This window comes from Pungitius pungitius, chromosome 7 (genome assembly GCF_949316345.1).
Source record: "Pungitius pungitius chromosome 7, fPunPun2.1, whole genome shotgun sequence".
Taxonomy (NCBI): Eukaryota; Metazoa; Chordata; class Actinopteri; order Perciformes; family Gasterosteidae; genus Pungitius; species Pungitius pungitius.
The window spans coordinates 16,781,297-16,795,159 of record NC_084906.1 but is presented as its reverse complement, the minus strand read 5'-3'; the positions used below and the strand labels follow the sequence as shown (position 1 = coordinate 16,795,159).

The window sequence follows — 13,863 nt, the reverse complement described above, 5'->3', positions numbered from 1 at the left end:
AAATTCACACATCTATTACATTATTATAAATGCCATTAGGTGGCGCTAATGTTAACTATCATATATTCTATTGGGGGTAGTTTAATCAATTCATGTCAGTTTGTGTGCTTTTTTTAATATCAAATCTGCTTCTACAGTATATGTAGCTACAGTAGCGATAGAAGTCAGATACACGTAAAACAGGCAATAACTTTTGAAATGTCAGAAAACACACACACATTGTTATAAATGTACTTAATAGGGGTGGAGAGTAAACATGTAATTACTCAAACAGGAGCCTATGATATCAGTGTGATGGCATGCAATCAAAAATAAAATAAAAAAACACTACTAAAACAACAAAAAAGAAAGAATGGTGCTCATTTTTCCACTGGTCGGTTTTATTGGACAGAGCACTTGTCTTTGTTTTTTTACACAGCAACATGGAAATCTTCCCACTTCAATTACTACCATTAGTACAAAATATGTCTTTTACAAAAGGATCATCTCTCAGACTATTTGGGACAGTGTATTGGGGTACAGCAGTGCAGATATCATGAGGAAAAACCGGTTGCGTACAACTACCACGAGTAAACATGTTCCAAATTAACCTAAGCTTAACTGCTACTGGAGTGCTCTCAATGTACATCCGAGTGTAAGCACACTTTTATTTAGACTACAGTATATGCATCGAAGTGAAAGAAAAGTGTGAGCTATACAGTACAAAACTATGCCAGAGATTTCCCCTTAAAGCACCAGGTGTTATCATCCAATGGGCGACGTCTTTCCGTCAACCCACGTTCAAATCAAGACAGTTAAATAGGAGCAGGTAGAACAGCCAGTGTGATGTGGTCTAACCCTTTAGAATAGTTTGACATTGACAAAGCGTTTTTTTTTTAACAAACTGTGGTCATGAAGGAGAGACTTTGACTGTAAACGATAATATAAAATAAAAACATTTGACACAGATTAATACGACTAAAACATGAGGTAAACTGACATTTTTTTTATGGTATCATTCGCCTACCTAAACATAGCTTCCCATGTCACGACAACATTATACTTCATGAAAACAGACTTCTGAAGAACACAAAAGGATGTCCATTTCTGTTGGGCTAAAGATTTTAGCGGATTGACTTGATTCGAACGCGACATTCGTTATGAAAACTCCATTCTTTCTAGTACTATTCCATGTTTAATAGTGACAATAATAATTATAACAACAATAGTAGTAGTAGTGGTAGTAGTAGTAGCACAAACAGAACAACAATAATTGCCCTTTTTCACCTACTCCCTTGCTTTGTAAACAAACAAATGGAAAACCCCGCCCCCCCCAGGGTGTCAGTCACGAGGGTCCCTCCCCTCGTCAGTCTCCAGCCTCGCTCCCATGGCTCATTTGACACAGTTCGTTCTTGGAGTTTATAATTCGTCCTTGAGTTTAGAGTCCGTGCCTTCTTCGTCCTCTTCTTCCTCCTCCTGTTCTTCTGCCTCCTCGTCCTCTTCCTCTTCCTCTTCTTCATCTCCCTCCTCATCTTTCTCCTCTTCCTCCTCTTCTTCCTCCTTTGCCTCCTCTCCCCTCTGCTTGTCGTCTTCCTCGCGCTTCTTTCTCTCCTCCTCTTCTTGGCTTTCCTTCATCTTCTTCTCTGCATCCTGGGGGGGGGGGGGGGGGGGTCGCAACACGTCAAAACGTGTCTAGAGATCCCTTCTTAATGCTACACCCACCGAGCAATATGTCACTGAGGGGAAACCTACATTGGAACATTTCAAAATGCACAAACGGGAGACGAGTCTGGCTTAGGATAAGAGACTTGGTCTGACCTTAGTTTTGCCCCAGGTGTCGTTGCCTACTTCCTCCGCCAGGTTCGGGTCGTTGGTGATCAGGAAGTTATCAAAGATGGTGCCAGACTTGACCTGAATCAGATAGAAGTCCACATTTCACTTGCTTCAAGAAAACAGATCCAGTAAAAGAAGGCGAGAAACTATTTGGGTCTCAAAAATAAAATCATAACTAAAAATAGTGTTTGGCAAATCCCTTCTTATTCAGTAAATGTATGTAGGGCTGAACAGCTAATATTGCAGTTGAAATGGGATTTGTCGAATTACAGGCAATGATCACATTTACATCATTACGCTCATTTCCATTGAAAAAGGATTATATTGTGATGATCTGTGGAACACAATGATGTTTTATTAAGAGTTCATATGACGCACCAGCTAAGAAATCTCTGCAGCAGAATTACATTTCATTAAAAAAAAGTGTTTTGACACAAATAACAGATATCACACTGAGAATCAGCTTCATTCAGACGGATACGTTGTGCCTTTTGATTAGAAAAACAGCAGTGGGCTAAACTGTGGGGTCAATGCAGCTTTGATCAAAAGCGCAGCCCTATGAATAAGATAAAGTCCGCTTCTGTGTGTTCTCACCTGCCACAAGTCGAGTCCAATCACCCCGATGCTGTCGTATTTATAGATCTCAGAGTCTGCTGTGTACTCCGGGTTGTCGATCTCCGGGTGGGTCCACTTGCCCTTGTAGGCCGGATTGGGGATCTCTTTGGGATTCCACTCACCCTATGAACACAAAACAGTGTGGTTTATCAATTGATCTGCCCATTAAGATGGGATGGATTTGCAAGTAAATCCATAGCTTATGTTAGTAGTTGTTTTGGCACTCATTAGTCATTAGTGTTGAAACAGGCCAAAATCACACCTTTGTTTACTCAAGCTTTACTTGTCGATTGTCAAACTGTGATTTTCATATCGGTGAAAACATTCTCTGGGGTGAAATGTTTTTATAATACAGCAGAAGTGTAACCCAGTGGTCACCAACCACCGGAGAGAGAAAAGTATATATTTCAACTTTTTTTCCTGAAAAATATTTCATTTGGAAAAAAAGACAGAATTCTCTCCCAACTAATACATAATAATAATTACATGAAACCGGTCCTTTAGGCAAAAGAAGCTTGGGAACCTATTCACATAATTGTTTATATTAAGTGTTCAAAAATGTATCCGTTACCTTGTACTCGGGGTTGGCGACCATAGGTGGCTCCCACTCTCCGTCCATCTCTTCATCCCAGTCATCAGGCTTCTTTGCATCAGGATCTGGGATGTTCTCTGGCTTGTCCCAACCCTACCAAAGACATACAGGTGAAGACATTAAAATGACAATAAAAAAAAATAAAACATCCTCAAAAGGATTATGAAAAACACGGACAAATGGAGTTCTAGAGCGGATCACGCCAGCTGACCTCTGGTTTGTTATCGTCGGGGTCGGGAACCTTCTCCCGGTCATCCCAGTCCTCTGGCTTCTTGGCTTCAGGGTCCTTGATTTTTTTGGGGGGCAGAAAGTCCCAGTCATCCTCCAGATTGCCCGACTCAACCTTCTTGTTGTCGATCTTGACCTCGTAAGTGTTGTCGGGGTTGACGATCAGCGTGTACAAGTGGGTGTACTCGTCATCCTGTGGAGGTATGAAATTATTGATATTCAGATAGAATTCATGATAAACTACAAGTAAAACCGCAGAAAGTGATACAAAATGATGATTAAAAAGGAACCATTTTTTTCCACGGAAAAGCTAATTTGAATTTTTCCCTCCAAGTGAACTTAAAATAAAGGAATAACTCAAAGTCTCACCTTGCATCTGATGTCTTTGTTAATCAGATGGTTCTTGCCTTTGTAGTTGAAGATGACATGCACCTTCTTTGTGCCGGGGCCACAAATGTCAGGACCTAAACAAGCAAACAAAAAGCTAGATATCTAAATTCCACCACTAACTTCATATTCAACACACTTTGCGTGACATCATTTGTAGAGGAGCCGTCTCATTTATGCCTTCTTAGTACAACAAAACTAAGAGCGCACAGAGTTTGGTGACACATAATGAAATATGGCACCAAATGCGTCGGTGGAAAGCGTCCGCACTCACCAAACATGATGTTGTAGACGGAGTCTCCGTGCATCTCCTCCTGGTTGAGGCCAGAGGGGAACAGCTTGATGTAGCCTCCACCACAGTCGATGCTCTGCTCGTGTTTGACGGTGAACTGGATGACGAGAGGCTCGCCCTGGTTGCTGAAGTCGTCGAAGCGGTACGAAGAGGCGTAGAAGCGGGCGTCCTGGCTCGTCTGCAGACCTGCAGCGGGAGGGGAAGAGCCTCAGCGCCATGCATCCACAGAGAGTGAACAATGGGGGAAAAACTCCCTGACAGCTACTAGTTCACTTTCAGATTCTCAGTAAGAAGCCCTCTATTCGCACGGATCTCATTTGGGTAGAATATCCCAAATCATGATGGCATACCGTAGGAGAAAAAGACTCCGAAACACAAGACGGGAGTCATCGGAATTCAGCTCCAACTTTAAAGGTTTGCAGCTCTAATCTTATGAGATGCGTGCGTAGATTTGGATTTCACATGTGAAAACGCACTTCTTTGTGTGACAATAAAACTCTTCTATATCCTTGTTGGTAAAATCTCTCCATAAACCTCCTCAGCACAGACCTTAGACAAACAGGATACACACAGTTAATCTATAAAACACACCTGAATCAACGTGGGAGTTGGTGGGAGAAACTCAATCCCCAGCAAAAAAAAAAGGTTTCCCCCTCACCTTTGTCTTTGTCTGCATCTCCGTAGAACTTTCCTGCGCTCAGAACCAACTGGCCGTAGTCGGACTTGTGCTTGGATTCCACCCAGCGACTCTTCCAGCCATCTGCACGACAACAACAACAACAACAACAAAAATGAGAGTATGTTTCAGTCACTGTTAACAATCACTGCTAAAACCGCCACTTGTGATGCATCACTGCAGGTGCAGCAGGAATGTGTTGTGCTGCAGGGGCTTCAGGAGCCTTCACCATCTACGCCGCTTGTTTGGTGTGTGTGTGTGTGTGTGTGTGTGTGTGTGTGTGTGTGTGTGTGTGTGGGGGGGGGGGGGGTAAAGGGGGGCAGGGTTTGATGACAGCTGGTAAGGGAGGGGGAGGGGGGTAATATGGAGAGGACGAAGAGGAGGGGGGGGGGGGTCAGGTCAAAAGATGAACGATGTATTTTAAGTTGGACTTGATGCCAAACAGAATGGTATGCGGACACGCGTATTAAAGGGTCCGATTATGAGAAGCCATGTCAAGATAAACCATTATACATCTTAAAAAGCCACCACTACCGCATTGAATTAATATTCTGATATCCAATTTATTTACTATCGATTTAACACATTTCACTATCTAACAAATCGGAGGAAAACGGATAAATGATGTAGCATATACAGTTATAATACAAATGCACAGGAAAGAAGAACCTCACCCCCATCTTCAAATTGCTCTCGCATATACACAGCGGACTCGGCCAGCGCAGCTGCGGCCGAAGCGGCCAACAAAAGCAGCGACAGAGCTGTCATTGTGACGCGCTGTAGGACCACGCTAGAGGAAAAAACCCGGGTAGAATGACAAATGATTCGGTCCGTTTCACGGAGAAGGCGTTGTTCGCCGGTGCCGTCTCTAATGTAGTAAGGTTACTGTGATAAGGGGCTGAGAGGCTGCCGCTGGTCTCCTCTCGGCTCGGAACAGATGTCTGAATCTGATTGGACGACGGCTGTGAGCCTCAACGAGGAAGCGTTGTGCATCTCGGCCAATCAGACGGGGGGGGACATCTGGACGGACAACCGGTGTAGCCAATGGGAGCAGACCACGCGTTTGCTTGATACACGCCCAAGGAAGAATGATGCGCCCTGCGTGAATCATGCATGTATGGAATAACGTAAAAACAGTAATACGACAGTTTTTAAATGCATTGGTCGACGGGCAAAATGTTATAAGACATATGCTGCCTTAAAATAAAAATGTATATTCTCTCATGTTGACATGTTCAGTTCTTGCTTTTGTGTACGTTTTTTGTTTTTGACCACCTTTGCATGATGTTCTTGCACTATTTAAAGAAATATATAGATGGTTGGCATAATGAGGACATTTCACAACTGCTTGGATTTATTTATCAAATAATTTGTTAAAGAAACCGTTGTCAGTTAACTGTGTTTATTTTCATAAAATCCCATTTCTGACATTTCTTTTCATGTTCTTGACCCTGAGCTTTGGCACTAAAAAGCACCAAGGCAGACAACCTCAGACCCCTGTGAGAATATGTGAAAGCATTAAAGTAAGTCAACAAGAATAATGTATGACCAAAAAGAATTAAATTTGACACCAAGACATGTGACACAACAGTAACTATTGCAAAAATATTAAAAGCATTTACGAAAACAACTAATCTTTCAATCATTTCTTTTGAGGCGTGTTCTCACATTTTCAGTCAAATTCGCATCACAGTGCTATGTACGTTCGCCATTACACAGCCACAATACGTATTTACGTATACCACAGGCTCCCATCAAATGTCCATTCAACACGCTACACAACATTTTTTGGAGACAGTATCTGATATCAATAAATAATCCGTGCAAATTTAGCACTATGTCTTACGACCAAAATCGGCACACAAAGTATGAACCTAAACTTAGAAAACAGTAAAAACAAGACATTTGATAAGGTGAACAGACATAAATAGCGAGACAAAAATGTATCAGTCAACCTCCACGACACTGCAAAACCACTAGTGCTGTGTAATACTGCGTTTTTATACAGTGAGGATTCAAACCAGGCAGGTGAAGAAGAGCAGCCGAACTGCACATGATCCGTGTGGCACTACTCATGTCTGCAGGATGAGTCGAGCTGCTTTGGCCTCTTATACAGGATCAGTCCTGCTTTCTGGCCTTCTCTGAGGGACCTGGACAGACACGTGTTGGTATCTGGGGGGGGGGGGGGGGGGGGAGGTGTGAGGGGGGTGTGGGGGAGTACGTGGGGCCGAGCAGCGAGGACACATCTCTGTGGCTCTGTACGTACATGGGTCGGTAAATCAATCACACATCTCTGTCTGTTGCTCCCTCCTTCTAAGGGAGAAAGAAGTTGATCCGCTGAGGGATGGACTTGCATCCCTGAGCCGAGAACAGTCTCTCCTCTTTGGGGACATACAGCATCGCCTTGGCAACCTCATCCAGCGTAGCTTCATCTGTCTCCAGGCCTCGCGCTGTGTAGGCGTCCAGCGCACACAGCTTGACGTGGCGGTACTCCAGAGGCAGGAACGGCACGAAGAAGTCGATCAGGTGGCCGGACATCAGTTCACTCTGAGCGAACCCACCTGGGAACCAAGAAGCAAGCTTAGAACTCCCTAAACATAATTAAAACTGCACAAATTCATGTTTTGCATAATCATTTCTTGTTTCATTGATTCCACATTCATTGAACCCATATATATATATACACACACAGACTTTAAATTAATTCTCTTGGATCAGTTGTGTCATTTTAACTCTTGCCAAACCACACATGGAAAAGAGTTTGCAGTTCACACCCGACACAGAAATGTTTCACCTCCTGCACGCGATGAAATGGCAGAGCGCTGAAGCAAAGTGTTAAAACCACTGCTGGGAGCTGAACATGTGGCATACCGTGAGACTCCATGGTTTCAGCCCGCAGCCGATGCTCCAGGTCTTCCATGCCGATGTCCTCTCGATTTTGACCAGAGTGCCAGAAGTCCAGTGCTACGTCATTGATCGTGGCTCCGCCGATATTACTGTAGAGACGAAGGGGAAAACATGATGGAAAAAATCCCTGAGGTTGTTGATTCAGGATGGAATTTTTTTTCTGGTTTGGTTCCCTGCATTAACCATAGTATAAGATATGAGGGTTTGTGGATAATTTAACTAATTGTTTGCACATCGTCTTTGAACACATTCATTTGATGATTTATATGGAAAGGTAATATCATTTTCATAACTATGCTTATATATTATCACCTGAAACTGTTGGTAAACTACAGCACTTCACTGAATAAAAATGATTTATGGTTGTTTAACGGGAGATATTGTGTATGTTACCACAGTGTCGTAGTGATTCTAGGCCTCTACATTGTGTATTGAAAAAAGCAAACGCAGATTATCCGTCAGCAGTAATCGGACAGGAGTAATTGAAAATATGAAAAACGCATTTAGGGGGCTTCTGGGAACAAACAAAAGGAGCATCGCTCATTCCAGATGAGCTGCCAGAATACCAGGGACAGCGGAGATGTGATGCACCTGTTATGCAAACCAACCTGAGGAAGAGGAAGATGGCTCTGCGGTAGCTGACCCCGTCGACGTTGTCATAGTGATCCATGTAGGGTTTGATGGCATCAATGAGGCCCGGGTGAAGCTTCTCAGCCTCGTCGAAGATGAAGAGAGTCTGAGGGCAGCGCAGCACCACGTCGCGGATCGCCTCCCTCAGCTGGCCCTGAACACAGAACAGAGCACGCCACGGCGACCGCCAAGGCTTTGAGTTGGACACAGCGACGAAAAAACCCCCCCATAACTTCACCTGAAATTTGACTTTTAGACTGAACCGTACAAAAAGGTAACATAAATGTTTCACGATTCATTTCTACCATTAACCTTCTAAATAAGATTGAGCTTGTAGAGTGACATAAACATGTCAGAGGTTGACTATATGAAGATTCTGCAGGCTATGAGTATCAGGGTTTAAAGGTTGTCGTGTGTACTAGTCCCTTTTATATCTGGATTCGGGTCGTCAACACCGGGTCAACATTATTTGGAAATCTAACGTGGTGATTGTGTAAAAATGCGAGTAGCCGTGAGCACGTCGGCACCTGGCTTGAAGAAATAAATAAATAAATCGGGTTCCAAAAAGCCAAGCGCGTCAGTTACGCGTTGGGCCGATGTTTGGTTTAAAGAATCTGTGCAGAAGGTTATCATCGATTCGCTGAATTACAACACACAGGACGCTGTCCAGCTCGTCTCTGGCACAGAAGGTCAAACCCTGCGCCAAACGAGGCTTCGCGTGTCGCACCTTGTATGTGTCCACCAGCCTGGCGTGTGGGAAGTGGAACGGGGCGATGAAGAGCCTGACACACTCGCTCTTCACCCCGTCGCGGTAAAGGTTGTCGGCGATGATCCGGGCCACAAAGTTCTTGCCGGTGCCAGACCAGCCGTGGAAGGAGAGTGTCAGTGGCTTGTTGGACTCCGGGTTGTTGATGAAACCCTGGATGGCTTTCAGAGCCACAGACTGGACCAGGTGCTGCCCGTGGAGCTTGGTCTTGAGGTCCCTCTCCAGACCTGCACGCGTCACAGGAGAGAGGATAAAGACGGCCCCACGCGGTTAGAGATTTAACCCTCGCAGGGCTGGCACAGAAAACACTCAATGTCTTACACTCAATGTTAAAGGGAAATGACGGCAAACTAAAGTATTTAACTATACAGTTGGAAAGCTTATAAATGTAACTTATACCTGCAACTACAACAGAAACACTAAAGTTAAAGGCCTTCTGAATAATTGCCAGTTTAACATATATTGGCTTTTAACAATAAGGCATTTTTAAAATGAAAAGCTAATTTAGTGATCTCGACATCAGTAATTTTAACAAAATACAGCCTAATCTGTAGTTACAATTAACTGAATGGATAGGTCTCATTTACTTAATGTTATTAAAAATAAACGTCTTGTGCTCTTTATATTGTAATAAGTCTGTTCCAGAATTGAAAGTATTAAAGCAATGTGTATACCGATGTCAGTTAGAACTTTCAGAAGCTAAATGCTACATTGAAAAGCAAACATGCTGTAAATGTATGACTAAAATTAAACAGACCAGAGAAACCATGTAAAGGAACAGACTGTGATGACACTGACGGACCCCGACATGCAGCGTGATACCTGTGATGTTGTTGGTTATCCTGCAGTCTCCAGAATCACAGCACTGGCCCAGGCTACAGTACCACTGATGGAGCAGGGTGCTGTAGTCGTGAGAAAAACCCGCCCAAAGGTCCCTGGTAGGAACTGCTACCGACATCAAGATGACTCCGTTACACATCAGCACCAAAGCCATGATAAACAAGGTACGTTTCCATTTGTGGCAATAAATCTTACCCTGCTGTGTTGCATCGTCCTGGTTGGGCTGGCACTCGCCCTCCCATATATTGCAATAGATGTAATTAAAATAGTAAGTAGAAACATTGGAAATGGTTCCGAATTGGAAGAAGTTGGCCTCTGTGGACAGAGCCAGGAGCACCGGCAGCAGCCACCGCACAAACATGGGTGAAGAGGACGGTCCGAGGCGGCCGAGAACAGACTGAACACAGCGTTCTCTTTCCGGTTTGTTCAAACACGGACAGTTATTGGCGGACATTTACCCCCCTGCTCGTCGAAGCGGCGCATGCGCACAACTAGCTCCGCCCTCTTTGAATGGACCCACTGATCTAAAACATACCATTTTATGCAAGTAATTAAAATACATATGCAAGACAGTAAAACCGGTAACGTGTACGTCATTTGCGTTTATTTAGTCACCATTTGTATCCAGTTTAAAGATATGTCAAAGATACACACGAAGTTTAATTTGTTTTAAAAAATATTTATTGCCACAATTTCACAACAAGTCATTTACATCAACCGAGTTGCCACTGGCCAGCGTCAATGCGTTGAGTGCTTCATTCTGTGGGGGGAAACAAAGTCTCATAAAAATGGAGTAGGGGACACAGTGACTGAACACTAGACATTAGCAGACCACATAGCCTCAGAAAAAAATGGAACGGTAGGAGTATAATCATGAGATATCATTTGGCAGAATCTTTTCATCATAGGTCTCGTGGCATGGGCAAGGAATTAAGACACTTTATGCTGAAAAATAGAATACTGAGGGACTAAATGCTTACCATGGAGCAAGAGAACCAGCCCTCTTTGTAGCGTGAGGCTAGAGAAAGCCCTTCCCTGATGGGTGCAAATATTTAAGTTATTAAAATACAATGACTTGTTGATTTAAAAGTACATTTTCTGGGTTAATCAGCAACAGAAATTATCCACATAGAAGTTCAGTCCAGACATTTGGTAGAACCATCATTTAACCCAAGGTAGTGATTTACTAGAGGATTTTCAGTCTCACCTAAACTGATCTTTTCAAAGAGTCCTTAAGTCAGCAGTGACAACCTGAAAAGAGAACCAAGTGAGTTCAAGATGCACACAAGCAGTTAGGTGATCCTAACCCACACCAACCAGGTCAGTTAGAGCTAATAAAGACTCCATGGTTTGGTCAGTCTTAACTTTGTCATCACAGGTCAAACAAGGGATCAGATACAGGTGTCAACATGTGCAGCACCTCCAGACTCAGCTGTAATTATTGCCACCTTTGTTGAATTCTATATCACTGGGACATCCGAGTTAACCCATACTCACTCTGCTTGTGAAATTTTGTCCTCTCGCCGACCCAAAAAGTGACATCACCTGTAAGAGAATTAGTGTAAATTAACATGAATTAAAAAAATCCAGTTCCATTACAACAAACAATCCAGATCAGATTTAAATACTTCCTCAAAAAGATCGGAGACCTGATTATCTCTCATCACATCCGGATAATGTTAGCTGCAGAAAACATGAACAATTCGATGATCTTACCAAAGTCTTGAAGATTTTCTTGGCAGGAGGGTTTATTTCTGCCTGGAGGAGAAAAGATTGTGAGCATCTTTTGCATTTATCCCGAACGTAAATGAAAACTGCAGTCAATACATCAGATAGGAGCGAAAGACAAAAACGCATAATCGTCATTGTTAATCTGTTGAACTATGGTCTCATCATTGTATCAAGCACCCGTTTGTTTATGCCACACCGGTGAGGACCTGCACACTCACCTCAATTTGAAGGTTAGCCATGGCGTGGTCAGTCATTGTGGCGTCTGAAATAGAAGATTGAATTTTTTTTTTTTTTTAAAGTCATTTCAAACAAAGGTTATCAATTGTTGCTGTGGCCGACACATCAGATAGGAGCGAAAGACAAAAACGCATAATCGTCATTGTTAATCTGTTGAACTATGCTCTCATCATTGTATCAAGCCCCACACTGTTTGTTTATTCCAGGACCTGCACACTCACCTCAATTTGAAGGATTGCAATGGCGTCTTCCAGTCATTGTAGAGTCTAAAAATAAAGACAGATTTCTTTTTAAAATAAAGTCATTTCGAACAAGGATTATCAATTGTTGCTGTGGCCGACACATCAGATAGGAGCGAAAGACAAAAACGCTTAATCGTCATTGTTAATCTGTTGAACTATGCGCTCATCATTGTATCAGACTAAATTTTTCTAATCAAACAAAGTACAAAGCAACTTACCATGAATCACACCCATTCCAAAGCATGTTGATGGGGGAACACCTGCAAGTTAAAACTAGACATTAGTAAGCACTACCATATTACTATATAAAAGCTTTTCAGTCTGTTCTGTATCAGTAAAAAGTTGTCTTTCACTTTTTTCAGAGAGATTCCCAATGTTTTTTAAACAATTCATCATTTACAGTTTGTTAGAAAAAAACACTGCAGAAATAAAAATAGTTTACCTGCTACCCGAGGACCCATCACTGAACCGTGAACAAAGGAAGGTACACCTGCAGAAACACAAGTGATGAGCAAACAAAAATAATAATAGTCACCTTGATGGCAACATGTTTTGTGCCTCAGATAAGTCAACTGGTGGGTTGAAAGTATCGTCATCCATGTGGTCGAGAGTAGCAAATAAATGTCATCACAAGCACAATGCAGGATAAGGGCAGACTGACGCTTCTCTGAGGGGGAGGCACTTTTTGGATAATGCAAATTGACATGTTGGTGTAACGCTTAAAAATACTTTAAGCTTAAAATAAAAAAATACTGTTGAAAGCGTTAAACCAAAAATAAATCTCAGAGAAGCATGAATCTGTCAGTTTGAAGTGGTTCTTACCTTCTTATTTTGTAATTTGCTCCCATAGTTGCTTCCTGCAGGACTCAACTTCTGAGACACCTGTTTAAAAAGAATAGCAAGACACTTTAGCCACATGCTGGTCAGAGAAAAACATGTATAGCTTAATCTTATAGTCTCAGAGTTTAATTTTTCAGAAATCACATCTGTCCACTACTCTAAAATCATCACAGACTTGGACAAACTATCGAGGGGGGAGGGTGGGTACTCACCAGCTTGGTACGCAGCGTGGTTGACCACTAACGTTATGGGACATCTTTAACCTGCAAAAAGCACGTTATACAGAGTTGAGACCAAATTAACAAAGCTGATCAAGTTGACATTACATTGACAGTTCCTTAAGCCACACGTGGTGGGAGGGGGGGGATCCTCAAAAAGGACGAAATTTGCTTACCGTGTCACAAACAGCTCCATTTTGCAGCTACTGCTTCCAAATGCCTGTTTGACAGACAAAAGTGGCACATTTTTAGCATCTCTTACGGGCAGCTATGGAAGGAATCGGGCGGGCCGCGCAGCAGCTGAACGCTCGCTAGCCGCGCAGCTAACGTGGGGCCGAACCCGCTTCGGGCCTTTTCCCATGAAGTCAGGAGAAGAAAGTTGGCATTCATCACATTATATCAGATGTCCCTACCAACATGTTCTCATCATACAGTCACGGGGGAAAAGCTCCAGCAAGGTTGGTCTCAGAGAGGGACGATTAGCTAATGTTAGCTTGATAACTAGCACGAGTCACGTGGTGGAGGCCTGCTGCCAAGAGTTAAGATTTAACCAATTGAAAAAGAAAAATTCAAACTAAAAGACAGAAAATCCGCACATGGCTACAAGAGCGGACACAGAAGCAGCGTTTCTTAAAAGGCCACAGCTCAAACGATTAAGTAATTTAGGAAGGACACGAGTACAAGTAGCTGAGGTCTTGAGAGGTGATTGTTACCTGATGTGCAGCCGAGGAATGAGGACTAGCAGAGGGTGCGGACCTCTTTTATAGGGGGTTTCGCACTGGCTGATGGGAAAAAAAACTTCCCAGTATAGTGCCCCTGTCGGCTACGTTCAAACATCTATGTAGATTCA

General features: G+C 43.0%; 2 protein-coding genes and 7 non-coding genes across 10 annotated transcripts; all 9 read right to left on the bottom strand.

The window, feature by feature from the left end:
* Window positions 1-359: 359 nt before the first annotated feature.
* Window positions 360-5,547, bottom strand: calr (calreticulin). Its single transcript, XM_037469084.2, has 9 exons — window positions 5,277-5,547; window positions 4,585-4,686; window positions 3,909-4,112; window positions 3,617-3,711; window positions 3,231-3,440; window positions 2,999-3,112; window positions 2,407-2,550; window positions 1,798-1,890; window positions 360-1,629 (listed from the first exon to the last, which is right to left on the bottom strand). Exons 1-9 carry the CDS (start codon window positions 5,368-5,370, stop codon window positions 1,399-1,401), a joined length of 1,287 nt encoding a protein of 428 aa, XP_037324981.2. The 5' UTR covers window positions 5,371-5,547; the 3' UTR covers window positions 360-1,398.
* Window positions 5,548-5,939: 392 nt separating this feature from the next.
* Window positions 5,940-10,276, bottom strand: tor3a (torsin family 3, member A). 2 transcript variants are annotated; one of them, XM_037469085.2, is made up of 6 exons: window positions 9,941-10,276; window positions 9,728-9,853; window positions 8,867-9,132; window positions 8,118-8,293; window positions 7,474-7,598; window positions 5,940-7,163 (listed from the first exon to the last, which is right to left on the bottom strand). In XM_037469085.2, exons 1-6 carry the CDS (start codon window positions 10,197-10,199, stop codon window positions 6,916-6,918), a joined length of 1,200 nt encoding a protein of 399 aa, XP_037324982.2. In that variant the 5' UTR covers window positions 10,200-10,276; the 3' UTR covers window positions 5,940-6,915. The 2 variants fall into 2 exon arrangements, with proteins under 2 accessions (XP_037324982.2, XP_037324983.2); XM_037469086.2 differs by having other exon boundaries at window positions 5,941-7,163; window positions 9,728-9,850; window positions 9,941-10,274.
* A 306-nt stretch (window positions 10,277-10,582) lies between these two features.
* Window positions 10,583-10,656, bottom strand: LOC119217317 (small nucleolar RNA SNORD47). Its single transcript, XR_005120254.1, has one exon. It is a non-coding gene; the product is annotated as a small nucleolar RNA SNORD47 (small nucleolar RNA).
* A 909-nt stretch (window positions 10,657-11,565) lies between these two features.
* LOC119217321 (small nucleolar RNA snR60/Z15/Z230/Z193/J17) lies at window positions 11,566-11,649 on the bottom strand. The gene has a single exon (XR_005120258.1). It is a non-coding gene; the product is annotated as a small nucleolar RNA snR60/Z15/Z230/Z193/J17 (small nucleolar RNA).
* A 161-nt stretch (window positions 11,650-11,810) lies between these two features.
* LOC119217320 (small nucleolar RNA snR60/Z15/Z230/Z193/J17) lies at window positions 11,811-11,894 on the bottom strand. Its single transcript, XR_005120257.1, has one exon. It is a non-coding gene; the product is annotated as a small nucleolar RNA snR60/Z15/Z230/Z193/J17 (small nucleolar RNA).
* A 155-nt stretch (window positions 11,895-12,049) lies between these two features.
* LOC119217319 (small nucleolar RNA snR60/Z15/Z230/Z193/J17) lies at window positions 12,050-12,133 on the bottom strand. Its single transcript, XR_005120256.2, has one exon. It is a non-coding gene; the product is annotated as a small nucleolar RNA snR60/Z15/Z230/Z193/J17 (small nucleolar RNA).
* A 146-nt stretch (window positions 12,134-12,279) lies between these two features.
* Window positions 12,280-12,359, bottom strand: LOC119217312 (small nucleolar RNA SNORD79). The gene has a single exon (XR_005120250.1). It is a non-coding gene; the product is annotated as a small nucleolar RNA SNORD79 (small nucleolar RNA).
* Window positions 12,360-12,909: 550 nt separating this feature from the next.
* LOC119217323 (small nucleolar RNA SNORD75) lies at window positions 12,910-12,971 on the bottom strand. The gene has a single exon (XR_005120260.1). It is a non-coding gene; the product is annotated as a small nucleolar RNA SNORD75 (small nucleolar RNA).
* A 398-nt stretch (window positions 12,972-13,369) lies between these two features.
* LOC119217318 (small nucleolar RNA SNORD74) lies at window positions 13,370-13,454 on the bottom strand. Its single transcript, XR_005120255.1, has one exon. It is a non-coding gene; the product is annotated as a small nucleolar RNA SNORD74 (small nucleolar RNA).
* Between the last annotated feature and the right edge of the window lie 409 nt (window positions 13,455-13,863).

Bases quoted from the DNA above. Each gene is read 5' to 3' on its own strand.
- calr (XM_037469084.2), bottom strand. From the start codon at position 5,370: ATGACAGCTCTGTCGCTGCTTTTGTTGGCCGCTTCGGCCGCAGCTGCG. The intron at 3,113-3,230 runs GTCAGCTGGCGT...TGTCTTTGGTAG, and splicing joins CCGACGATAACAAACCAGAG to GGTTGGGACAAGCCAGAGAA. The intron at 2,551-2,998 runs GTAACGGATACA...TTGTGTTCATAG, and splicing joins TCGCCAACCCCGAGTACAAG to GGTGAGTGGAATCCCAAAGA.
- tor3a (XM_037469085.2), bottom strand. From the start codon at position 10,199: ATGTCCGCCAATAACTGTCCGTGTTTGAACAAACCGGAAAGAGAACGC. The intron at 9,133-9,727 runs GTATCACGCTGC...TGACGCGTGCAG, and splicing joins GATAACCAACAACATCACAG to GTCTGGAGAGGGACCTCAAG. The intron at 7,599-8,117 runs GTTGGTTTGCAT...TCGTCTCTACAG, and splicing joins GCCATCTTCCTCTTCCTCAG to TAATATCGGCGGAGCCACGA.